General features: G+C 32.9%; 2 protein-coding genes across 2 annotated transcripts; one reads left to right on the top strand and one right to left on the bottom strand.

The window, feature by feature from the left end:
- The first annotated feature begins 736 nt into the window (after positions 1-736).
- On the top strand, positions 737-14,047 carry HHEX (Hematopoietically expressed homeobox). Its single transcript, XM_068763730.1, has 3 exons — positions 737-1,145; positions 12,538-12,713; positions 13,844-14,047. Exons 1-3 carry the CDS (start codon positions 737-739, stop codon positions 13,970-13,972), a joined length of 714 nt encoding a protein of 237 aa, XP_068619831.1. The 3' UTR covers positions 13,973-14,047.
- A 4,238-nt stretch (positions 14,048-18,285) lies between these two features.
- On the bottom strand, positions 18,286-25,987 carry jagn (jagunal). Its single transcript, XM_068763525.1, has 4 exons — positions 25,724-25,987; positions 23,295-23,436; positions 22,061-22,291; positions 18,286-19,292 (listed from the first exon to the last, which is right to left on the bottom strand). Exons 1-4 carry the CDS (start codon positions 25,810-25,812, stop codon positions 19,161-19,163), a joined length of 594 nt encoding a protein of 197 aa, XP_068619626.1. The 5' UTR covers positions 25,813-25,987; the 3' UTR covers positions 18,286-19,160.
- Between the last annotated feature and the right edge of the window lie 21 nt (positions 25,988-26,008).

Genomic DNA, 26,008 nt, shown 5'->3' with positions numbered 1-26,008 from the left:
GTGATCAGGTGCGCTACAGTCTGGTCCACCGCAGGGTCACAGGTGCACGAGAGATTCTCCTTCAGTTTAAACCAGTATTCAACGTATCCCCCGTACCCCGTGAACATCTGGATCAGAACAAACACAACACGCTAGACGTACTAATTATGTGAACGCTTTTGTTTCATTCTTCTTCATAGCTGTTTCCTCGTGACCCTACCATTTTTCTCCAAGCTTTCCTATTTTTGAAAAGTTTTATGGATGGCCCGGTAAAGCACGCCGCACGCTTTTGCAACTGCATCTTGGTGATCTTCCTTAAGCTCTTTCAACTTCATCTTATAGTAACACCTTAAATCACATAATCCTTGGCGGGAAATGGGTAATAGGGACGAGGGAAAAGGTGATGTGGATATCATGACTCTTTTCAAAGACACCAGAAAAGCAGAAGACCGAGGCACACGGAGAGGACAAGAACAAGAGAAGACGCAGATGTCCCTAGTTGATCGTAAAATGAAGATAATAGATGATAATGAAGATAAATCGATACTGATTCAGAAAAACAAGCGTGTCATTCCAATGGTGGCGAGCTATCAGTCTGTCGTTGGTGCTAATCCCGCTGTCATGCCTTTAAAAAGCACGCTGCAAAGTGGTTCACTATCTCCGGACGATTAGGCGTGTCCGCTCCGCCTATATCAATTACCGAGCGCGCACTGATAACCCTGATAACGAATTCGGCAGTATCAAACCGGCCGTCGGCATGTGCGCTTGCAGGCACAAGAAGTCGTTCCTCATAGAGGACATCCTCAAGGACGCGAAGAAACCACACAGGAACCTCAGCAACGAACCGAAGGAACCGCTCACGTGTAAATCTAAACCGCAACCAGTCGAGCCGAGGTTAAACGTAACAGAAAGACAAGCGGAAGCGGATATAACAAAAATAAATGGAGATGCGAGGAGCGCGTTTCCGGTTTACCCGATGCCGATCAAAGCGGGAATCCCCTGGACGCCGTATAGAGTAAAGGGGAATTACCCGTTGGAAGCGAAGCATCCGTTTAACTACTACAGTGAGCCGGTGATGAATTCTGATCAGATCCTGCGCAGTCAGCTGGCCGGCAGGCTCGTACCGCATCCTTACAGTGTTCAGCCTACCTACGGATTTGACAGAGGTGAGATTACTCTATATTTAAAATTTCAATTATAATTATGTTATCAAATTAGCTAGTACGAAAGAATTCACATGTACAAAGGTTGCAATTCAATAAATAAAAATAAATAAACAAAATTTTTCAGAGTGATCACATATTATATTTATTTGATCACTTAAATGTAAACAAGTATTATTAAAATAGTCTTTTTTCAATTTCGAACACTGCAAGACTTCAGTAATAATGTTATTACATATTTTTAATTTTTTTCGTCTTCATTCGCTTTTAAATATATAAATATAATAATTATATCAATATTTCCTGTCCTATATTTATATATACTCTGTGATTTGTATGATGTAAGAAAAATGTTATATTTGCTATTTTTCTCGCAAATTCTCACATATATATACCGTCTTAAATGTTTCAATTCTTATTTACGCTCCAAATAAGGTAATCATTTTAGACGGCTAGATAAAATGTATTTTTTTTAAAAACAGATGTGTATCAAGATTGTATGAATTCGATAATAATCCTACTAAAAACACCAACACCTAATAAAGGACGATAGCCGTTTGGGACCTATGCTTTATGGTAACAAAAACTTTATAGCTTGTTTAGAATAGCGTGTTACACAGCGTGGTACATAGCGTGTTATATAGCGTGCTATATAGCGTGTTATATAGCGTGCTATATAACGTGCTATTTAGCGTGTTAACAAATATCCAAGTACATAGGCAATGCGACACAGATTCATGCCAGACGAAAGGCATTGAAAGGAAACTGCGTTGGGTGAATCTCGTAGAGAAATATACGAAAGCTTCGGTCTCTTAGACGAAGACATTCAAGATGGACTGAAAAATATTGATTTTCTTCTCATATGTGTACACTTGTCGTGGTCGTAGCCATGTTCCGATTGGTTTTGGTGACCTGGTGACTCGGTTTCACAGTTGATTAGTGACAGTTTTGATGATATCTTTCAATCTCATTGGAGAAGAATGCTAGAAAAACCTAAATTGCTGAAAAAACTAGCACTGATATATCGCAACTTACAATACTTGGCTACGTGGTTTTCAATTTCGCCACGGTCTGAGAAAAGCCCACAATAAACTAAATCTTTTTTTTATAATAACTTTTCTAAATAAAAAACAAACTGTACTATAACCTAAAAATACATTATAATGTAATATCATTTTAACGAGTATTTATCATAATAAAAGCGGATATACATAAAAAGATAGACGATTTATACAAATTGCAATAATTATGCTGTGTATAATTTATATTTACAAAATTCCAAAATAAAATCAAAATTAGAACATATCCCACAAACCGTGATCTAAAAGAATGAACACCGTAATATTAATGGTCACTTATTTTGATATTAGACAAGTATGTATAAATAATATCCAAAACAAATTCAAAATATATGTAGATAAAAATTTATCGCCATATTGTTGCTAAGCGCTGCCCTGGAGAAAACATATTTTCGTTTCGCCACGGGAAATATATTTATGGATAGATATTGCAATTGGAAAAAAAATAAAAGTTTTGAAGGAAACAGCAAAAAAAAAAGAGAATTTAAATCACCTATTCCTTGCTATCACTGTGACAAGAAATTGTTTATTTTTAAAAATTAAACTTAAAGTTTATCAACAATCATCTATTTAACCATAGAACGTCAATAGCTAAAGATAGCCCCCTCCACCCTCCCCTATAGACTTCCAATACCTCAACGTTTCCAGCGATCATTCCGATATAGGAATTATTTATCTATCTTTTCTATCGTAATGCTATAGGCCAGGGCTTCTTAAACTATGGGTGGCAAAATTCTGGTGTCGAGGGATTTCAATGTCAAATATTTATATATACCATTTTATAACACTATTTCACTAGAATTGGCGAAATGCAGTAGACTTGACATTTGTTGAATGGTTAAAAACAATATAAATACAATTTTATAATTTTTTGTGCAATTTTAGATTTTTGTAAGTTTCAAAACGAATTCTAAAACCATATATTTTCATATGTATATGTATATTGTTAGTAGTGCTAGTAAATAAATCGTCAAAAAATATTTTTATTTATATTTGTATGGGGTCGTAAATGGGGTCGTGAATGACAAAAGTTTAAGAAGCCCTGCTATAGGCCAATAACTTTTTACAGTACGAAAGTACGTAGGTGGTGTATAAATAAATTTTATCAATTAAAATTTAAGAATGAACACTATCCTTATCTTATTTAATTACACGAAGGCCACGTAATTACAGACATTAGGAATAATCATTATTGATCTGTTATTGTGAACGCTATACTTCTTATCACGATCAATAAGAGAATTTTGTATCATCCTATATACCTCACTATATCTATAGGGGGGATATACCATAATCGCCATGTTTGTACGCAGGGGACGCTGCTGTCAATCCTGTGAAAACTTATGCAGGCATAGCAATGCAATCCTATATTTAACACACAAAGTGTTATTTATATAAGTCGTATCGCGGAAATCAAACCAGAGACCTGAGATCGCAAGTCTTAGTTCTCTACCGCTCGGCTATTACTGCTCGGAACTGAATGCAGACCGCTTACAACCAGCCTATTGAAGATCTTTGGCCTCTCGTCTACGTCAAGCGGTGAACATCTTGGTCTGAAATGATAATGATGTTACATATATATGTGGGAACGGAACGTAAGAGAAAAGGAAGTGAGCGATTGATTGATGAATGAATGAAGAGTAGGAATGGATTATGGCATTCTCGGGTAAGATGGCGGTGGGGCGGTTGATGTCAACTATGTAAGACGTGAAAAAATTAAAGAGTTTGAAAAAAGATTTACATCTATTATTCGCCTGCGTGATTCACTCCCACATATATATATATATATATATATATATATATATATATATATATATATATATATGTGGGAGTGAATCATATATAATCATATATATATATATATATATATATATATATACTAGCTGATCCCGAAAACGAAAAAAAAAAGTTTTTTATTAAAAATAAGGGTTGATCATAGACGTGTGAAAATTTAGGGTTGTATATATTTTTGTATGCTATATCATAAAAAAATAAATAAAAAAAATTGTCTAAAAAATTAAAAAAATTAGGGGTGTACCACCCTTAACATTTAGGGGGATGAAAAAAAGATGTTGTCCAATTCTCCAGCCTAGCCGATATGCGCACTAAGATTTACGAAAATCGGTCGAGCCGTTTCGGAGGAGTTCAATCACACACTGTGACACGAGAATTTTATATATTAGTTTTATTAATTTTATATATACTCGTCACGACATTTCTGGAAACATAAGTCATAAAGATTTAAAATTTGGTTGAAATATTTTTTTGTCGAATGAAGTTCAGTTAGGATGTTATAAACTTTTACTCACATGGATGTTTAGTTACACGTTTATTATGTTCGTCAAGCAGGCAGGAAACAGCTATTATTTAATACATACATACACTATATATTTGTTTTACAAAATAACAAAACAAGAAAATCTATATCACTTGATTTTAATTAACACCTGAAAATGTTTAGATATTTTCCTTAAAATTCTATAGAAGCACTTTGTTATGCGTAATAAATTGAGAAAGGTACAAGATTAAAAACATAACTTTACGTCTATGTGAAGATAAACTTAAAACAATCATCGTTATCATTTCAGTCACAGAATGTCCACTGGTGGACATAGAAGTCCCTAGATATTTACAATTAGAATTTGATATACAGGACACTCGCCTACGACGACTTAGTAGCGGCGCTGTCGCGTTCACTAGCTACTGTCGCACTTTTGTCGCGACGCAAACGCGACTAACCTTCGTCTTCTCCCCGTCGCGATACTGCATCGCTACAAAAAATCACCGTACACGAGGCGCTATTTAACCCTTAATAGCCTGATTTACGAAAGTGATTTTTTTTAATATTACTGTGTTTGCTTGAGGGTCTAGATGAAGGGAAAAATAGATTTTTTTTTAAATTTCGTTGGAAAGAATATTATACAACAGTAAAATTCGTACAGCCAACCTATAAAAAAAACTTATAGTAATGTGAACATTCGGTATAAAAGATTGGTATCAAAATTGAAACTCTAGGCTATTAAGGATTAAACCTCTTAAATCCTAGATACATTATTTTTTAAGTCAACAATAAACTACATTAATTCAGGTTACAATCAATTGGAAATCCTGTCACGCAAGAGCACCAAAGATAACACTATCTAACGCGACAAACAAATTATAACACTTGCACATTCTATAATCTATAAAATCGATTACTGTTACGTCCTATAAATGACCAGGTTATAGCCTGTTACATCATTACGTATTAAATTTCAAATTACTATAAAAAACAATTCACAATCGTTCTGCTATACAACTGTCACTTCATCATCACCATATATAGGTGAAGGCCTCCCCAGCGATTTCCCGCGACCTCCACTATGTCAGTTGTTCATCTAGTGATGGTCACCCATGCCGCGTCTAACTCCCCCTCATAAATAACACAGCTTCTTCAAATGTCACTCTGTCTTCGGAACCTTGAACTGGGCAAACGCCCCCTATAGCTCAATTCAAACTACTTTATTCTTCGCCTTGCTTCTCCATTCATTCTTCATAGACACATATATGTTTATTCTTAAGTATAAACTTTGTTAAACGCCTTCCAAAAACTCAATACTTTGACATAATGTGTCACGTGACGACAGTATGATATTAATCGTATGTACGTTCATCTTTTATGTAATCTCATGGTTACCACTCAAGAAGCTTTCGGACCCAATGACTTAATAAACCTAACAATTATACTTAAAAGTCACATAACACATATGAACAATAGATTTAAATTGCATTTGTACGCAGTTGACTTAGAAACGAGAGATATAACAAAGAAAGCTCTCTATAACCAGCTGAAGGACAAGCCTGTCATAAGAGTACATTCGCTTATTTTTAGAACAAGCTTTTAAAGCATCATAGGCAAGATTATTTTTAATTTGATTAGTTAGAAGAATCTAGCCGACAAATGTGATCGGCAATGCATTGCAAGGCGGGTTCACTAAACGTTCTCTATAATGTTGAGAAGTTGGTTCTAATAAAATAATTGAAAAGAAATACAGAGAAGTAGAAACATTGAATCAATTAAAGATAATTCCTTTGCCAGGTGTCTGTATATCAAAAGTTTAAATATCATTTGGCTTAGCCCAAACCATTTTGAAAGATATTTTGTGTTAAAAACTCCGTCGCTCAATTTTATCATCTGTTTTTCGTTATTTATATAGTTCCGTATTCGTCTTATTTGACTCTGTGTGACTTCTGGCTATACAGCAAACCCAAAGAGACAATGCGGCGACGCCGTTTTGATACGATAGAGGAGATAAAAACCGATTCGAAGATCTTGAAAGCTATACCGGAAAAAAAACAAATCTGACTGTTTTGGAGGACTGAAAAAAGCGTTGACAAAAGTGCGTTTTATCAAACGTGGATTACTTTAAGGGGGATTAAATTTATTTTACATTTTATAAACAAATTTACTAATTAATCACAATATTATATCCAATTAAAGAGAATCACATTATAATTAAATGTACGTGTAAGGACTATAATTGGTTTTGTTGAAAAAAAAATCACTTATGATTACATCTGCAGGAAATATATCATATCATTTTTAAAACACCCATTTTTAATATTTATATACTCTTTCCAAATGTAAACCATCTATGAAATTAAGACGCTAGAAATATAAGATGCGATGCTAAAGAAGAACAAAACTGAAACCTTAAAGACCTTGGACTCGAACGGCATCTGACCTGCGTTGTATTGAGAATGAATTGTGCAGAGAGAAGTTTATCTAAAACTAAACTACTAGTAAACAATATTTAAAGTTTAGTTAGGTAGGAAGAGCAATATTTGCGGTAAATGTGATCAGCAAGGCGGCTTCACTAAACCTCATCGGGGCTGACGACCCGCGTATCGTCAGCCCCGAGAACCGTCCAACTAAAAAACATTGGAAGCAACAAGCTTAAAGTAGTCGGATTAACAATATCAAGCGATTACCACAATCCCATCCTTAATATTTCGTACATAATCTAATCCAATATAAATTAAGAATCCTTATCTATACAAGAATTATCATAATCAATTCGCACACAAGCATAGAATGTTACACACATAAACAATGGAATGTACAAATTCAATAAAACCGATAAAAAGATTTGCGCGCACAATCAATAATTAAATTATTAAGATAAATAAAATCAATAATTTGATGTAATCACCGCTATCGGCGTTGAAATCACGCGAATTATATGTGAAGTTGCCATAAATGCATGGTTGCTTTTATCTCATGTCAGTATAATTGATAGGTTCAATCTGACAACCTAAGACTATGCTAGTCACATACTACATACTCAACATGACGACAAACTAAAATAGACTAACGATAATTAGATCAAGTTACTCAGAAACTTTTGAGTAGAAACTTTATCGCGTATGAATAAAAATTCTCGTTTTAAAAATCGAAATATTTTTGTTCAAAATTTAAATTTCCCTCAAACATTTTTTTTATCACCATTACAAAACTATGACGTGTAATAAAAAACAAAACGGCATCGGATTGGATGATTTTTTACGACTTCGAGTCCAATTTAATCATACATACGAAGCAAGCAATTAGCTAAGATTCTGTAGCGTTGTAACAAAAAAAAAACAAATGTGGCACATGTGACAGTTTCCTAAACGAATTGTCATTGAGAGTAAATGGCCTACAATCTGTCTAAGATAATGTCACCAATTAAAAATGGCGCGAATTTACAGCCAACTAATGAAGTATAATTTTTAGATGATGTTTAAAAACGTAACGTCGTAATTGTTATAAAAAAATCTAATTCTGAACACTTTTTCACTATATAAGTACAAATTTTCGATACAAAAATAGGTTAATAATTGGTCCATATATCAAATGAGTTCCGAATTTATATTTCCCACAAAAAATTTTTATCCCTATTACGAAAATATCGCGTGTTATAAAAAACATAACAGTGTCGGAAATAATGTCATGCGACGACTTCCAATCCGATTTGAAACATAAACGTTCAATCAACAAGTACTTTATGAACAAGGCGCTCTTCTAAAACAAACGACATAGCTTAAATGTTAATTTGTGGGATGAAGAAACAAGTGATCGTTCTTCAACTGCTGTTAAGGAAATTAACAAGCTTTAAATGAAAAATATCATCATCATCATTTATTCCTATTTCCCCAAGATGGGGCAGAGGGCATCCACAGTAAATCCATCCCGAGTGGTCTTGAGCTTCGCGCTTTACTTCACTCCACGTCATTCCAACTGCCCTTCATTTCTGCAAAGATCGTCCGCCGCCAGGTTTGCTTTGGGCAGCTACGTCTTCGCTTTCCTTGAGGATTCCATTATAGTGAAGATAAAAATATGATTCGAGTAGATTGACGAATCAGGGAGTAGATTTATCATAATCTGCTCTATTTTTCAACATCCCCTACACCCCTCCAACAATGATAACACGCTTAGATATCCCACGATCAAGACGAGAGATTTTCTTGATACCATATCGGTAAAACTTTTAAAGTCAAACTTACATCACTCATTCGGCATTTTCTTGTTATATCCTTCAAGTAAAAATCTGTAAACTAGATACAGAATTCATCGTTAGAAATTGCACTTACATTGTTCCAGAAGACCTTTGTAAAAAATAGAGTACAAAGAAATGAAGCACAGACGCTTTATTAAAATTGTTTAAAAATATTCCTAAACCTCTTCCCCCTGTCTATTCTAATTGAATAATGTTTAGGAGACTGTCTCTTGGAGTTAAAAGTTCATTATTTTTAAAACAATTGTGCTATTACGAAATAAAATAATCATTACAGCTTGTTAATGTCATATATACGTACGTACTTCGATAACAATTCACAACTGTCAAAGTAGAAACAATTTCCCGACATTTTTTGACCAGTAAATAAATACGCATTTGTGGAATTGCTGAATTAAAAACTCAGACAAAATATGGAGTTTAACTATTAATAATAATTAAATAATAATAAATAGTTAAGTTCAAAGTTTAGTTAATAATTAATCTTTGAAAAAGAATCTAAAGATTATTTTTTAAATCGTTTATTTAATCGATTCATCAAATCAAAAGGAAAATTTAGAATATTGCTAAAAACAATCAGCTGCATTTAAATAGCATTTTGTAAAGTACAGAAATATCAACATGTCAACAACAACAGACATATAAATAATTTTCCATGACTGTTTTTCGTGGTATTTAAAAAAAATTATCGCCGCATTATTTTTTTTTTTTTCAAGAAAACTTAGCTTCGGCAGCAATGACAGATATTGACATAATTGACATCTGTCAAAATTCTTTTTTAGCTTCAGATACATGGCATAGTGTATAAATTCCTCACTTTATTGCCAAAATCATATATACACGATACGATCAATTTGCTGAGAAGATTCCGTAGCGTGTAAAGGAAAGAAATAGCTAGTCTGTGACAGTTTCATAAATAAATTAACATTGAGAATATATGGGCTACAATTTTACTGCCAAAGATAATGTCACGTCGTTGTCGTTTTAGATGGTGATTATAAAGATTATCTCGTAATTTTTTACATAAAAAGGTATTTGAAGGAACTTTTTTTTGACGTCTTTCACCATACACAATTTTTAGTACAATAATAGTGCGTGCACTCATAAATATCTAATTATATATGAGTGCACGCTTTTGGAATACGTTGCGTGTACTGATAAGAAAAGCTAAATCTCTACCAGTTTTAAAATACTAGTGAAACAATTTTCACTAGATATAGATATACATATAAAATACAGACTACTTATAATATATATATAATTATAATAGGTACAATAATACATAAGCAATACAGATAAAATACCAATTCACAATTTATCTATATTGTTATTTATCTATTTTCCTTGGTGAATAGGTCTATCCAAAAGTTGATTGTAAAAAATGGCTATTTGCGATAATATCGCTATTTTTACTTCTTATTATCCTTTTTTTTTTCACTGAGCCTTATCGTACAATAAAGAACGTTTTAATAATAGATTTGACATTGACATTAGGTTGTCAAAAAGAACGATTTTTAATATTGCCATAATTACACATCTCAAATTTACGAAACGAATGCAAAAGTGTTTCTATATCTAAATATTTGTTATGGTATCATTACGTACATAAAAACATGTAAAGCCCATACAGTGAACAGGCGATAGCTTTAATTGATTAATTATAATTTGATAATACTCATTCGTTGCGCTAATCCGTGTACTAAAATAGTTTTGATAAAGATTGCGATGTTTTCTCCAATTTTCATGGATATAAACAATAGTAGAATTTAATTTTTTTTATTCGTTTTATTATAGGCAAAGATAAAACCAATGCCAAATGCAATGAGTATATACAAATTGCACAAAATATAATAATAATAAAAAAATTATGTCTAATAATATTATTTATTTTACACATAAATACAAATCAAATTATAATTTACTCCATATTATTTTCAGTCAATAGATGCCCTCTGAAAGGCATATTCTTTCTTCAAAAATCTGGCCACGATGACAGGTTCTGCGCTGCCGGCATCCAGCGACTTCCCACGACCTTAACTATGTCGTCCACCTAGTGGGAGCCTGCCCACGCCCACGGTCGCCACTGTAGATGATTCTTCCATCTACGTCGGTGATCTTGGTTCTTTTGCGGATCTCCTTCTGACTTGATCTCGTTGCGAAACTTTGAGCATAGCTCTCTCCATTACTCTCCGAGTGTTATTTATTAAGCCTAATAATAAAGATACCTCTAGAGAAGACATCAGACGATAGCGACAACAATGCGAATCACACAACCGCCACCACCATATCACTCAACACGTGTTTCACCCCTCCACGGGGCATCTTCAGCTATATTACACCGATTAGTGCCAAACACAGAGTCAAATTGTCATTGTTTGCCGCATGCGCATTTATCAGCGGGCTGGCGGGCGGTGCATTTCATTGCACGACTATCACTGCATGTGCGGAAGTGGCTAAATATTGGTCCTTTTCTTACTTAGGATGGACTTCCGCGAAGTAATGCCTGGTTCCATTAAATATTTCATGAACTTATAGCTACATTATAATGCAATATTCCATATTTGATAAGTATTTAAAAATAAACAGCTTATTGTATAGAAATATTTTATTAGTTTTATTTCTTTTATAATCTAGACTGAAATGTTTGTATGTCTAAATTAATTGTTATGTCTAACTATTTTCGTAACGTCTCCGTCCTCCATTTTGAAGAATGCTTCTAGGCGCAAATTCATCAAAACCTATATTTTTAATCATGAATAAACAATTTGACAGTGTTGTTAAAAATAAGAAAATAATTTAGGTTAGAATTATTTTTTTTAAACTGTTTCGCCGTAGTCGCCGATAGATACAGCCATCGTCCAAAGTGTTTTTTTATTATCGATATCGGAACACGCAGAGACTGTCCTAATTGTAAATTACACTTAATATGCCTTATCAACTAATCGATTGATAAAAATGTACGATCCAAAATTACTTTTTATTTCTTATCGGCGACAGATATATCTACAATTGCTTGTTACACCCATGGAACTAAACGTGATTCATTTGCAGTGTATCAATAGTTATTTTTTTTACATTTCATATCAGTGTTATTTTACAAATCTTTAGTGTACATATTATTTCAAACAACTGTGCCGACTGTCCGCCTGATATTTATTTAAACTAATCATTGTTACAAGACATTATAATTAAATAAAAATATGTCATTGAACCAAGTACTAAGGACGTCGGAAGACCCTGAGTGGAAGCCACTTCTAACCAGTTCTGTTGCAGATCTATGAGAGAGGTCCAGCAGTGAATATCCTACTGCTGGAACTATCATAATACATTTTTTTATAAACAACATTAACATTACTTCGATAATAACTACAAACTTCTATGATCGAAAGGATAACGATATATTAATGTAAATACAATTTATAATAATTATTACACAGAGAGCTATGTGGTAAAGGACTGAGACTTGCGATCGTAGGATACAATCTTATATAATTCACACTTTGCGCATTAATTATATAGGATTGCCACTGCTCACAAAAGAAGTTTTTAGAAAATAGATAGCAGCGCCCTCTACGTACCACAATATTACACTGCAATTGTCAACCCGCTTGCCAAGTGTGGTGATTATGGTATAGGTACATTGATATCCATGAGAGATGCCCATTCTCTGCAATGGGCGACTGAAATGACAACTACATAAGGTCTGAAACTAAGAATTAGAGAAAAGAATGTTAAGCAAAGGTATTGATATAAAGATAAATAGGTCGCCAATGTTCGCAGTAACGACGACCTGCTGCAGTCCATGGTGGGGCGTGGGGGGGAGACGGAAAGGTGGACAAGTGCGGTTCAGTGCAGCGCAGACCGGAGCACTAGAGCGCAGGTTCGGCGCCAGCAAATACCTCAGTCCCGACGAGAGACGCGCCCTGGCTGCTTCACTGAGGCTCAGCGATCGGCAGGTTAGTTCCACCTACCTCTAGCCCATTCTATTTCGACAATCAAATCTGACAATAATCACAATTAAAAATAAATTCCATTTCTATCTCTTTCTTATAATGTTTACCACCATGCATAAACCTATTATCGACAACCCTAAGCCTAATTATCTAGTTTATACTTAATGATTACGTAACTGTTTTAATAGTACGTCTTCTCGTTGTCGATTCTTCTTTATTAATGTCAATTTTGCCGGACGGTGTCCCTTTTATACGGGGAAACTACTAGCGCCATCTGTTGACGCCAGGCGAAACTACAAAGTTCTGTCAACTATTTACGATGTAACTTAAACTCGGTCTAAGAAAAAAATCCGAATACCTCGTTAACTTTAAGTAAGTTTTGACTTTAAGTATTGACCTTGACATACCCTGCAAGCGACGTAAATGTACACTGAAACTGGAGTAAATCAATGTCATAATGAAAGACTTTTCTTTAATTCTACTGTTAAAATATAATCATACACATCTCTATTTTTTATAATTATTAGTATTCCTATGTATATAGACAAGAATATAATATTTATATGAGTATATATCTTTGGCAACTCTTATAGAGTCTTTAGAAACCATCTTAATAATTCACTGCATCCATGACAGATTTAAAATTTTAAATATTTTGAACACAGCCTTGAAGAAGATTACGCGTCGGAGGAAATATTTTTAAATTAAGATTTCTTTTGGTGTCTAAAGTCGTAATCCAGATGTTTCCTCTTACGTGCGATCATTTTTTTTATTTTCTTTTACGTGATGTGATCTGATCTTTCTACAACGTTGTACATAGTAAATTTTAATGTAGTGTCACCTATAAAGGAACACATAACTAAACCTTTATTCACATTTACTTTTAATAAATTTTAAATACTTTTAATGTACTTTTACCTTTCGTGTACTGCTGGTGAATCTTAAGTAAGAAATATATCATGATTATATTAGGGTCGTCGGAAGACATGAGATGCAGGCTATTTCCGACTAGTCCTATTACAAATCTTTGAGGAGGCTCTTGTCCAGCTGTGGAAGTCCCGAAGGACAGATTTGCAATCATGATGACGTATTGTCCTAACATATTCTCTGTAGCTCTCTTATTATATTGACAGGTGAAGACATGGTTCCAAAATCGACGCGCAAAATGGCGTCGGTCTGCACCTGACGCAGCGGATGTCGACAGTCCGCATTCTGCTGACGAACTTTCCGACGATGACGTCACCGTCGCCGACGAAGACTGACCTCTACCCGACCTCCACAATCCTCTCGCAACGGTGGCCGCGTCTCCAGCGGGAACAGATTAAATAACACAATGAAGCTAGGAATAATTTATAGTAATAAGTTTACTGATATATATCACATTAAATGAGTTATAACAGATAATAAAACATGAGTTTGTATTTAATTAATTATGGTTTTTAACTAAAATGAATGGTCACTTACAACGGGCCGTGTAGGAATTCCTAAGGTCATCCAGTGTCGCTGCGAGATTGAATCAGAAAATAGGAGATCCGCAGAAGAGCCATCACCGAGGTAGCTCGAGGAATAGCTCGTCTGAATGATCTTTGGAGCATGCCCGTGTCTTGCAGTGGGCGTACGTCGACAAAAAAAAAGTAGAAGAACATTTCCGTATTTACAGGCAATATATGTATATATCTTCGATTTTCTTTAAGATACTGGTAACCTTTTTCTAATCATTTTTCTAACCTTCTAATTAAAAGTATATCTTCTTTAAAACAACGATTCCAATCATTTAAAAGAAAAAAACATAAACATAGAGCTGATACAATACTATTCATATTAAAAGTAGTTACGTCATCCTCAGCGGCATATCGAAAAGGGGAATTCCACAGAAATATAATTCTTTATATACATCGCGCGAAAGAGAGCGCGCTACGATATTTCTTTACTTGTGATTGGCTTACGATTTATCTTGAATAATCATTGTTTTCATAGTTTTAAATTGGTATAAATATGGACTAAGCTTGATGAATATAAACATTTCTGCTTTGGACTTCGTTTTGTTATAACCTCCAAGATCTATCAGCCCTAGGAAGAATCCCATACAAGCTTATTAAAAAAAATTATATTAATATATGTTTCGTCTTCAAAAATTTTAAAAATCTATAAGATATTCAAGACCAACAACTTTAAATCTAAAATTAAATAAAGTATATTATTATATAAATCATGGCATTCAAAAGTGTTAAGTTGATCGAAATGTGTGGAACTTGGTTTGTTAACTCATTTACATGGTAGATATTATAATTTACATATAACAAATTGTTAAAATTCATTTAAAAGAACAACTTTTCAGTTTTTGTCCGACTCTTCAACTGATCAGCGTTCCCGGCCGGTGGCAACTTTACTGCTTATAGTGCTAAATTAATCGACAACTCAAAATTGCTTGTTTATGCCTACTTAAAAAAAGATATTTTGACTTTAATAACCTGTGTCGGTAAGAAATGTTAAAATACTACCAGCTTCTGAAGGCTAAGGTAATGTTTCATTTGTCAGAGTAATGAGATGTAGAGTAGTATTAAGAATACTTCGGTTTGATATGTACACAAGGTGTCCCATAAATCAAAGTCAGGTCAAAGCCTTATCAAAGGTTTCAGCCATGCCTATCAAAATTACTTTTAAAAAAATCGTATGCATCATACTTTTATTTTCAACACGATTCTTTAAAGTTGAATGGAGCTGTCATATTGAATATATTACTTGACAAAAACTGCTATCTCCTTTCAAAATCAGACCATTACAGTATAAATTTTTGTCTGACGCTTAAAAGATTACTAATGGTAGTATTAAAGTTAGAAAAAAAGATTTGTGCATAAAATTCATTTATTTATTTTCTGTGGCAATAATTTAAAGAATGACAGATTTATTTAACAGTTATCTGGGGTTAGTTCGAAGTTGACGTTTTGAGGGATTTCCAAAGTGCAAGCATTAAAAATTACTTCAACTAATCTACAAATAATTTAATATTAAGTCTACAAGAAAAATAATTAAAGTATACGTGTGATAACTTATCTGCGCGTATTAATTGCATTGTAAGCTTTGATCGATTACCTCGAAATACGTCAATCGGGCTCCGACGGCCGATATTTGGTATATTGTTTGTAAACTTACCTTATTATCCACACGAATCTGGCCGTTATGTTAATCCTTTGATAAATTCTTAATGTTTAAAATTATCTAATTACATGTATTTATTATGATAATATCGTTATTATTTTATATTTCGAAAAATAATTCGAAATTTAATTCGTAAGACATCGGCCTCCTGCGTCTGTCCACTATGTCAGTGGACGTAGCTTTTTTAAGAAAACAAAAACTTTAGCGGATAATACGTTGTTTTTTTTTTAATTTCTATCATTTTTCATACTTAACCCTTAAATGCATGACTTTTACTCTAACTTTAAAAATATATATATTTGCAGAAAAGTACACTACAATGCAGTGAAAATAAAAAAATATATATACATAAATTTTATATTTATTTGTTAAGAAATCTTATGTTGCAGATATACCATGCAGTTACTTTTAGGTGTAGTACCATTTTTCGTTTAAGTGGTATGTTGCAGTTTTTAATCATAATGCATATAATCTTAATTACTAGTGAACCTTATGAGAGGAACATCAACTTAATAGGAAATTGATTTGGATTAAGCATCTGCATCTAATCCTATGTATTTTTAATATTTTAATCAGTGAAGATGAAAAATTGACATACACACACATTTATGTCAAAATAAACCCTTGATCATAAATCAATAATTATTAATTAATACACACCAACAAATTAAAAATATATTTATTCATTAAAAACAACCACAATGGCCAAAAACTCCGAAAACAAAACCGAATGACACATGGCATTCGATAAGACATTATTTACAACTCACATAAAAACCAAACACTTAGGCCGGTATACATATATATATCTCAATCACTAAGACTTGTTGTCACATGCAATGGACATGCAACACTTGTGTGTTTCACTCTAAAGAGAGTGTCACTTAGAGAGTGCATGGACGGTAATCAAACATAGACTCGAATATAAAGTTAAATGAAATAATTCATTTCATTGTTCCAGTTTATACTTTGATGGCAACAATGTAGATAAAAACAATTTTATTGCAAATTTTTTAATGAACTTAAACAAAATATACCAGTACTAATAATTTCACATATTTTTAATAGTATATAAAATCAAAGCAAATTTATATGAGAGTATAAAAATACATTATTTAATAAAAACTACTATTTAACAATGAAACTAAAATAATATTAAACTCTATCATAATGCTGCACAGAAAATTTTACATAACTGGAACCCATTAAATGACAGAAAATTGACACATGTATTCTAGAAAATGAAATTTTATCAATGTCTTGTTCTACTTTGCTACCATCAGTACAAACATGTGAAAATATATAAATTGTATTTATCTTTGAGAACCATACCCATTAATGAAAATATATTTACTTTTAACTCCTTAATAAAAAAGAATTTAGCGCTTAAAGAATTTAGTGCTTAAGGGTCCTCACTAATTTCTTCCGTCTGTCCTTTCTTGTCTCTAAATAATTAAAATCTCTTCTCATTTTCTTTACATTAATAATCCAATCCAATTTTATGTATTTCTCAATTTTCAAATGTTGAAATATATTTGTATGCATTAATTGCAATTTGCGTCAAGTTGCATAACCTTTTCACACTCAAATATAAGTAACCTTAACTGTATACCGCAGTCCAGATAGGCGCCATTTTAACATCATGCATAATTCGGAAATGACGCCATTACTGACAATTTTTTGAATGCAGTCCATGAAACATGAATTTTTAATGTGTAAAGAAAATACAATTATTCAATACAGAATACATAACAAGTTTTTTAATCAAGGGATACATTTTGAGTATTATATAAAATTTTATTTAATTCATTTACCAATTTGTCTACTAATATAAATAAATGTCTATATCTCTATTCATAACAGACAAAATAATTTCAAATTTAAGTTCTCACTTAAGTAATATTAAACTGTAAGAGATTTGTTTTTGATAAGACAGTCCGAATGCTGTTAATTACTTTTAACTTAATATATTTGTAGATATTGGCATCAGACCAATTGGAGTCTTCGAATCAAAACCCAAAGTTCCAAATGAGTTCCATTTCACATGCAAAATATTTCATCATTCCAAAAATACTCTACACTTTATGTATCTTAAGACTTTATTATCAGTATTTGATACATTATAAGAGATAGAAAAAGAAAGTAAACCTTCAAACGATAATTTAATATGGCAGTAGAAATTAAATAAGTTTCTTGTAAATTATACCCAATTTTAATCATATTTTTTTTCTAATTTGTTTAATTTTATCTTAAAAAATAAATATACTTTACATATAAATATATCCGATATATGTTTATTTATAATAATTAAATATTTCTAATTTTTTTAAGCTTGTCATGGTTTGCCGCCATTTTGTGACATTCGCGCCTTAACATAAAACATTATTCCTAAACACACTATCGAAACCTAAATATATTTAAATTTTTAATCTACATTAGCACTATTTAATGTGATATTTTCAAATTTGATGATTTATTTAAATATAATAGAAATTCTTATTTTGTGCACATATTAACATAATCAGTCATGAGTTATGCTATTATTTGTTAATAAATGTACAAAAAATTACATTTTGTTTTTATGCCACACTTTTCTGAGCAAATTTCGTTTTCTTTTCAAAAATACTGATTTTTTTAGGATTAAGAGCACTCTTTAGCATCTCTGCCAACTTCTCTAATATATTTATATTTTTTAAATACTCTTTGATGAGTTTTTCAAGAATTTACAATGAGTTTCTTTATAAAAGTATGTATTCTTGTTGGACTACAAAAAATGTTTATAAATTAATACATCTGTACCAAGCATGGATATGTTAACAGATCTTAAATGTACACTTGAGTGCCGTCATTTTTACTTTTATCTGTGGTCTTTATATATTAATTATATATAGTTTTTATATTATTAAAATGTTTTTTACTTAAATTAATTTAATATATTGCCTGTTTTTAAAACTATATACATATTACAAGCTGCTGAGGAAGGTCTATAACAAGAGCCACATATTTTTGTTTCTCAAAAAGACTATATGCATGTCAAGATGTTAGTGTTCACACTGGGTACGGGTGGTATAATTTTTTATCTCACTCACACTTATGGCAGTGGTATATAATTTTTTTTTTTGTTTTAATAAACACAACATTCAATTAAAAATAACTCAATTCAATAATATTGATACAACTTTACAATATCAATGCAAAACTCCATTTATTCCTTAACAAATCACAATAACAAAATTGGTTAACAACCTTATAATTTGTTGAACAAAAATAAACCCTATAACAAATAATAATTTAATCGGATTTCCTGAGCGCACCCCTTGCGCGCCATGCTTTTAAGAGATTGAATGAGAAGTAGAGTTGGAAGAAGTGAACTTGAGATGCTAGCAGTATGAATGCATACCACAGGAGACCATATGGGTAGCCCTGAAAATAAAAATTAGGCATTTAAATAACTTCATAGGTAATTATGCATAGCAACAACATTCTAGCAGGTGATGTCTAACCATAACGGTTTGGTGTCACCATGTTTATTTATTAGATTACCAAAAAGGGGGTTTTGGACAACATGGTTTTTTTTTATATAATGGTCCCCGCTGTTGGTGACCTCTCGTTCCCCTATCTCGTGTGGGACAGGGACTTTTTAATTCTAGTAATATATTCATTTTTTTATTATTATCATTCTTCTCTTTCATATATCATCTTATCAGTCATACTGTTTCTTTCATTCTACAATTTTCCCATTTCATTTTATTCCATTAGCCATACATTCATCCTCAACCACTACATTCTAGGTTTCCTTACTATTTTATTTTGCAACATTATTTATTTTTACCTATTGCATTTATTACCACCTTCCTGCAGTAGCTGAGGAAGCATACTCTCTCCCCTTCGTCTTGCATGATGGCCGAGACATTCTTTTCCTCTATCTTTTTGCCCATCCGGCATTCGCAATCTGCGCGCAGTCTTCCGAACGCCGAACAGTGGGCCACAAGGTGGACCACGGTCTGGCCCACGCCCGGTTCACAGAAGCACAAGGGGTCCTCCTTAAGCTTGAACCTGTGAAGGTACTCAGAGGACCCCCGTGACCTGTGAAGAGCTGGGCTAGCCAAGACCGTATCCATCTCGACACTGCGGAGCACGCGGTAGGCTGAAGTGACGTCCGGGAAAAATATCCTCGTCACTGAAGCCGTCGTTCCTTCCTTATACCTCCTGTTCCATTCGTCGAGCGACTCCAGTCTCAGTTGTCGCTTGACGAATGAAACGGGGCATCTCTCATATTCAGGTCTTCTTTTGCACTTTCTTCTTCCTTGGCCAACTGATCCGCCCTCTCATTCCTCTCCATCCCCGCGTGCGCTTTCACCCAGTATAGTCTTATATTCTTCCCGGACAACATGGTTAGGTATACGAAAACAGTAGGAGACACCTGAGAGTTGGTCCTGCCTGAAGTCTACAAGTGGACAGAACTCTCTCTCCTTAAGGCGAACATTTTGAGCAAGAGATGGAATTATAAAATTTAGATGTGGCTACAGAGGAGATTTCCTCAGTCAAATTACCCTCAATTTTCTATCTCTAGTTATAGCTGTTGCTATGTTAATTTAAAAACATTGCGGTTGGTTGAGTAAACTTGACATAATTTTTTCGGCAGATAATAGATGATTATGATTATTTATCTGTTAATTCATTTCCTTTTCTTTCTCCATTTCTTTATTCTTTCTGAGACAAATGTGATCAAAATCAATTTGCTGTTTTTATTAATTATTATATTATGTTTACAATATGTACTATACCGTAATATGTATTATATCTTATTAATTATAAGTACATATGTTATATATATGTGTATGTGCATGTATGTTTGTGTATATGTATGTTTTGTAAACATTAACTACCCAATATTTATACTTCTATTGTTGTCTCTATGAGATTGCCTCTGTGATAAGAATCCCATTGTAGTTTTTTGCTTATTATTATCAAACTATTTAAATGTATCCTAGCATGTACAATAAAGAATATTAAATTAAATAAATAGATTTTTAAAAATACTATAAGGTTAGTACATTCAATACAATACAGTCAATTCATTAAAACTTCATCCAAACAAATTTCCACAGCTGGACATGGACCTCCCCCATGTTTCTAATAAAAGCAGTACATTACGATTCGTATTTAGCCCCGAAACCAATTTTACATTTATATCAACTGCTTGGAACATAACAGCTTTAACCTACCATATGTCATACTACAATATATAATGTGTTCAACATAATCCAGAAGAAGCAATGAAAGAGAGGCGATGTATGTTTGAAAAAGAATGGGAAGGAATGAAAGGTAATGTGAAGTGGAGAAATTAGAACTAATAAAAAAAATTCGTAAGAAGAGAGATAAAAGGTTACTTGAAAAAATTATTATTGTAAAAACAACCCTGTTCACACATGGTATGGGAGAAGTAAAGAGAGTAAGAGTTCCTCTAAAAATGGAGCCTTTAAAGAAAAGCTTTCCAACATAAAGGGACTGCCCACTAATAGGCACTAGTTTTTCAAAATGGTAGAGCAGTATTTTTTAACCTTTCATTTGTCATGCCTCACCATTGTCTTCCTAAAATTCTTATACCCCCCAATGTAACAAATATATTTTTGATTTTAAAACGAAAGAGTTATACTCGCATCGTGTACTAAAGTATCACTCTTTACAACTCCAAGTTGGGAAACACTACAGTAGAGGGTCCAAAGGCAATGTAAAACCAATGTGCACACAAAAAAAAACAATTTAGGATTTTTTTTTATTTAAGGACTTTTCTAAAATAAAACAAGTCTTAGATACTTCTTATTACATCAGCTACTAGCCAGTGTAAGTGCTGGAAAAATCATTCCAGCTATTTCAGAGATTAACCGGAACAATCAGACAGACCAAAATTTTAAAAATCTAATTTTGATACATGTCCTGTATATATACATATACATGTATATATACAGGACATATAAGTATAATGCGGTGATTTTATTTACTCATTTAGATTACCCTTACGTTTTTTATTAATCCTCAAACCATTGATTTATGCATATGGTGTACTTTACATTAATTAACGGCAAATGATTTATACATTTACCACAATAAATGTTTTACATGCATAACTAATCATCCTGTAGATAGTGAGACAACATTTTATGTTAATTAAAATGAATATTACTAACCTGCCATAAATCAATTTCGTTTTCTGAGCTGTCTTCTTCATCATCCCTTGATAAGTACCTCCACACATCACCGCAGTAATAAATCAGACAGTATAAAAGTGGACCAAATCCGAGAATGGTGATACCATACATGTATCTCCGAAGCTGTTTAATGTTGTTCCGTTTTATAGCTGCCAGGCCGAGGAAAGAAAGCAGTAATGAAAGGCACCAGGTGTACTCCCACCACAGGGGCTGAAAATAAAATAAGAAGTCCTTATTAACTTATCTACTTAACTTATTTACTTAACACAAAAGTTATTGAAATAAACCTTATTTTTTCAGATTATTTTTGAATTTATTTTATTTTAAGGTTTTCCACATTACAAGTGCTAGGTGATATCCAATATGGTCAGGGGTAGAACTAAAAACTGAATGTTTTCAAAAATAGAAGTCAATGGAGTTTTGTCTTCAGTAATAATCAGAGGTTCCCAAATTTTTTTTCCCAATTTGTTTTTCATACCTACATAGCTTTTTCTAAATTTTACTGGTTCTGGGGGATCACCTGCAGCTACATTAATTATTATTTTTTGAAAAAAAAAAAGGAATGGGAATTAATTTTCTGCTGCCAAGCACATTGCTGCAGTTGTCAAATATTATCTGTTTACATTGATAGATGAAGACAACCCAACATTTTAGTTCTTCACTATCAAAAGCAGATAAATGTTTGTCGATCTCACACATCTCGTAGAGTAATAGAGATTGTGAAGAATAGAAAATAGTGATTAAAAAACCTGAAAGAAATATTTAAAATATAAATGTCCCTGTCTTCAATATATGGAGTAGGAGTGGCCCCATAAAACAGAGCCACTAAAAAAAAAACAAAAAAAACCATTTACATTTACCACTTTTTTTTGTCAGAAGAATAACTCAAGAACTAAATTCGCTAGAAACTAGGCTCAGATTAACTTCCACATAAACACATCTTTCAATTTAAAGTAACCTTTGTAGGGTTCCAAACACCCTAATCCTTTAAAAACTGCTCACCACTGTTCAAACCCATAGCCGAATCAGATTTTTTTTGGGGCCAGTAGAAGTGGAATACAAATTGTTTACAAATTTAGGATTTATTAAGGTTTTGTTCAAACTTCTCAAATAAATTAAAAGCTTATTTAGAGACATTACTAAAGAGTTACTTATTTCTTACATAAATACTTATAAACAATGAACTTGATGAAGAACATAACATATACATTACCTGCGGTATTTGCAACTCTTCAATTTCCAATATGAATATGTCCAGTTTGTCTAGAATATCAGCGGACAGCTTTGCGAGCATCACCAGGAACAGTATGTGATGGAAGAAGACACAGTATTTCAGACGAGACTTGTTCAGTGCACTGGAAATTACATTTATCGCTTATTTTAAACAGTTTACAAGCATGTGGTGCAACCAAAAAATATGGTGACTTATTTGAAAGCAAACAAAGTATTAGAAATAATTTAATTTCCTTCGAAGTACTCTTCTAGGCTAGTGATGCACTTATCCCAACATCGATTCCATAATTGGAAGCACTTCTGAAATGATTCATTCGGAAAGCTCTTTTGCTGGTCCGAGTTGGTGTTAAATTGGTTTAACAATGGCGACGGACTGAGCTCACTCTATGTTTGGCACTAATCGGTGTAACATAACTCCTGAAGATGCCCCATGGAGAGGTGAAACACGTGTTGAGTGATTTGACGGTGGCAGTTGTGTAATTCGCATTGTTTGCCGCATGCACATTTATCAGTGGGCTGGCAGGTGGTGCACTTTGTTGCACGACTACTACTGCATGTGCGGAAGTGGCTAAATATTGGTCCTTTCTTACTTAAGATGGACTTCCGCAAGGTAATGCTTTATTCCATTAAAAATTGGTTTCATTTCGGCAACATTTTTAATATTTGGTAAGGGCCAGAAATTGCATGGTGTGAAATACGAAGCGAATAAACATTTTTGGCATAGAAGAATATTTTATGCCAAAAACTTGCAAATCTATAGGGAAGTCTAGAAATGAATATTGCTGTGTTCATCTGTGTGGACCACTGCATAGTAATATAACTCCGGATTAGGACTGATATGTATATGACTATTTAAAAGGATTTCCTAACTTACAGAAAATTAATAAAGACACATCAACTATTTTGGAGAGTGTTATATTCGTAAGAGGCTATTGTAGTATGTTTTATGTTGAATGTAACACTAGAGCAAATCAGTTGGCTTGATTTAGATTTTCTCACAAACATATGTGGCAATTAAATGTAAATAAATAAGAATAATCCTATTAGTTTCTCCACAGCTGCAATATAATAAAAAGATAGTCAAGTTAAATTAAATCAAACCAGATAATGAGAAACTTAAAAAACGGTCTGTATTAAAATCCTCAGTCAACAAGGTCTACATAATTTTGAACTCTTAAGAAGTGACCAACATTGGTAATCTTTATAAATATATAATGCAACATATTTTTCAGTATTATATGTATTTGCTGATTCAATCATTTAAATAATCACCACCTTACCAACCGTAAGGCATTGGCCTCCCCCAAAGATATCTCTAAGGGATTATAATATATTTGCCACACTTGGCAAGAAAATAGGCAGAATAAATATTAGTATAATGAATAACAACATTTGTGTCAAAAATAATACTAATGGAATAAAAGAGGTAGCATCAACAAATAGCAAATAAGTTGATTGGTGATAAGTGTAATAGCTTTAACAGGATGAATATATAGTTTCATTGTTGTTGCCAGGCCTCTGCCAATGGTTTCTATGGGGTATATACCAAAATTGCCACGCTTGGCAGGTAGGTTGGCAACTGCATTGTGGCATTATGGCAAACACAAGACACTGCTGCCAATCTTCCAAAAACTTGTTTATAAGCAGTTGTAATCCTATATAATTAATGTGCAAAGTGTGAATTATACAAGATTGTATCCCCGGAATCTAACCCGTGACCTATGATCACATGTTACAGTTCTAATAGCTAAGCTACTACTGTTCACAACATCAGTCACCCATTTGTATTAAAATATGTTGTTAGTAAAATTTATCAAAATCAAAAAAAAATTGTCCATACTAATCAACTAAAAATCTTTTTAAATTTCAAATTCATAATTTCTCCATTCAAGTAGGCATTTACATGAACTTTTAAATTATTGGTTACGTTAACATTATATGAGGTAAGCTACCACTAGCTCTAGATGCTGTTCTGCAGAGAAAGTCGGCCAGAATCTCAATAGTTTGTCTATGTAAATCAATTTTATGAATGTGTAGAATATAATATAGACAATGTAAATGAGTCAACAAACCAAATTTTACACATTTCGATCAACTAAAGCCTCTTAAATGCTAAAATAAGATTTGTTAAATAATATACCTTTAACTTGAGATTAAAAACGAAAACAGAGGCTCATTCATAAAGCTCTTAAATTTAAAGTTAAAGTAACTTGATAAACAATATAGTTTGTAATTGGTAGTTAACAGCTGTTAAGATAATTTCGATTTGTGGCGCGAAATGTCCACCTTTTGCTTAAGTCTAAAAATAATTTGACGGAACTCCAAACGCGATGTCGATGTCACATCGCCGGAGCGCCGTGTATTTCTATACAACAGGTCAGTGTACGTATAAATAAGCCAATCGCTCACCTTAACTGATACTGTATAGCGACTTTTTCCCGATGTTCAAAATCAGCCCCGTTTGTACCAGTCACCATAATACCCCCACGGGATGCCATATCTTCACACTTAACAATTCTTTGTAATTAACAAGAATATTAAAACTGATTTATTTCGCAAACACTCTGAGCTTCATTCATGGGGCTTTGTTTTTAAAAGAATTTTTTCGATCAATCCATCGAGATATTACATCTGCCAAACGAAATCGAACCGAGCTGGCAGAATGCAACAACCAGTGTTAACACATTTATTTTC

This window comes from Battus philenor, unplaced genomic scaffold (genome assembly GCF_028537555.1).
Source record: "Battus philenor isolate CCGP_79_NKW_IND1 unplaced genomic scaffold, ilBatPhil1.0.hap1 SCAF_18, whole genome shotgun sequence".
Classification (NCBI taxonomy): domain Eukaryota; kingdom Metazoa; phylum Arthropoda; class Insecta; order Lepidoptera; family Papilionidae; genus Battus; species Battus philenor.
The sequence above is the reverse complement of the archived record's forward strand: the minus strand, read 5'-3'. Positions and strand labels throughout refer to the sequence as shown.

What these genes read in the sequence shown, in the direction of transcription:
- jagn (XM_068763525.1), bottom strand. Translation starts at nt 25,812, where the DNA reads ATGGCATCCCGTGGGGGTATTATGGTGACTGGTACAAACGGGGCTGAT. An exon ending in AAGAGTTGCAAATACCGCAG is followed by an intron (nt 22,292 to 23,294) that starts GTAATGTATATG and finishes TTTTATTTTCAG; the next exon opens with CCCCTGTGGTGGGAGTACAC. An exon ending in ACGAAATTGATTTATGGCAG is followed by an intron (nt 19,293 to 22,060) that starts GTTAGTAATATT and finishes TTTTATTTTCAG; the next exon opens with GGCTACCCATATGGTCTCCT.
- HHEX (XM_068763730.1), top strand. Translation starts at nt 737, where the DNA reads ATGTGCGCTTGCAGGCACAAGAAGTCGTTCCTCATAGAGGACATCCTC. An exon ending in TACCTACGGATTTGACAGAG is followed by an intron (nt 1,146 to 12,537) that starts GTGAGATTACTC and finishes CAATGTTCGCAG; the next exon opens with TAACGACGACCTGCTGCAGT. An exon ending in TGAGGCTCAGCGATCGGCAG is followed by an intron (nt 12,714 to 13,843) that starts GTTAGTTCCACC and finishes TTATATTGACAG; the next exon opens with GTGAAGACATGGTTCCAAAA.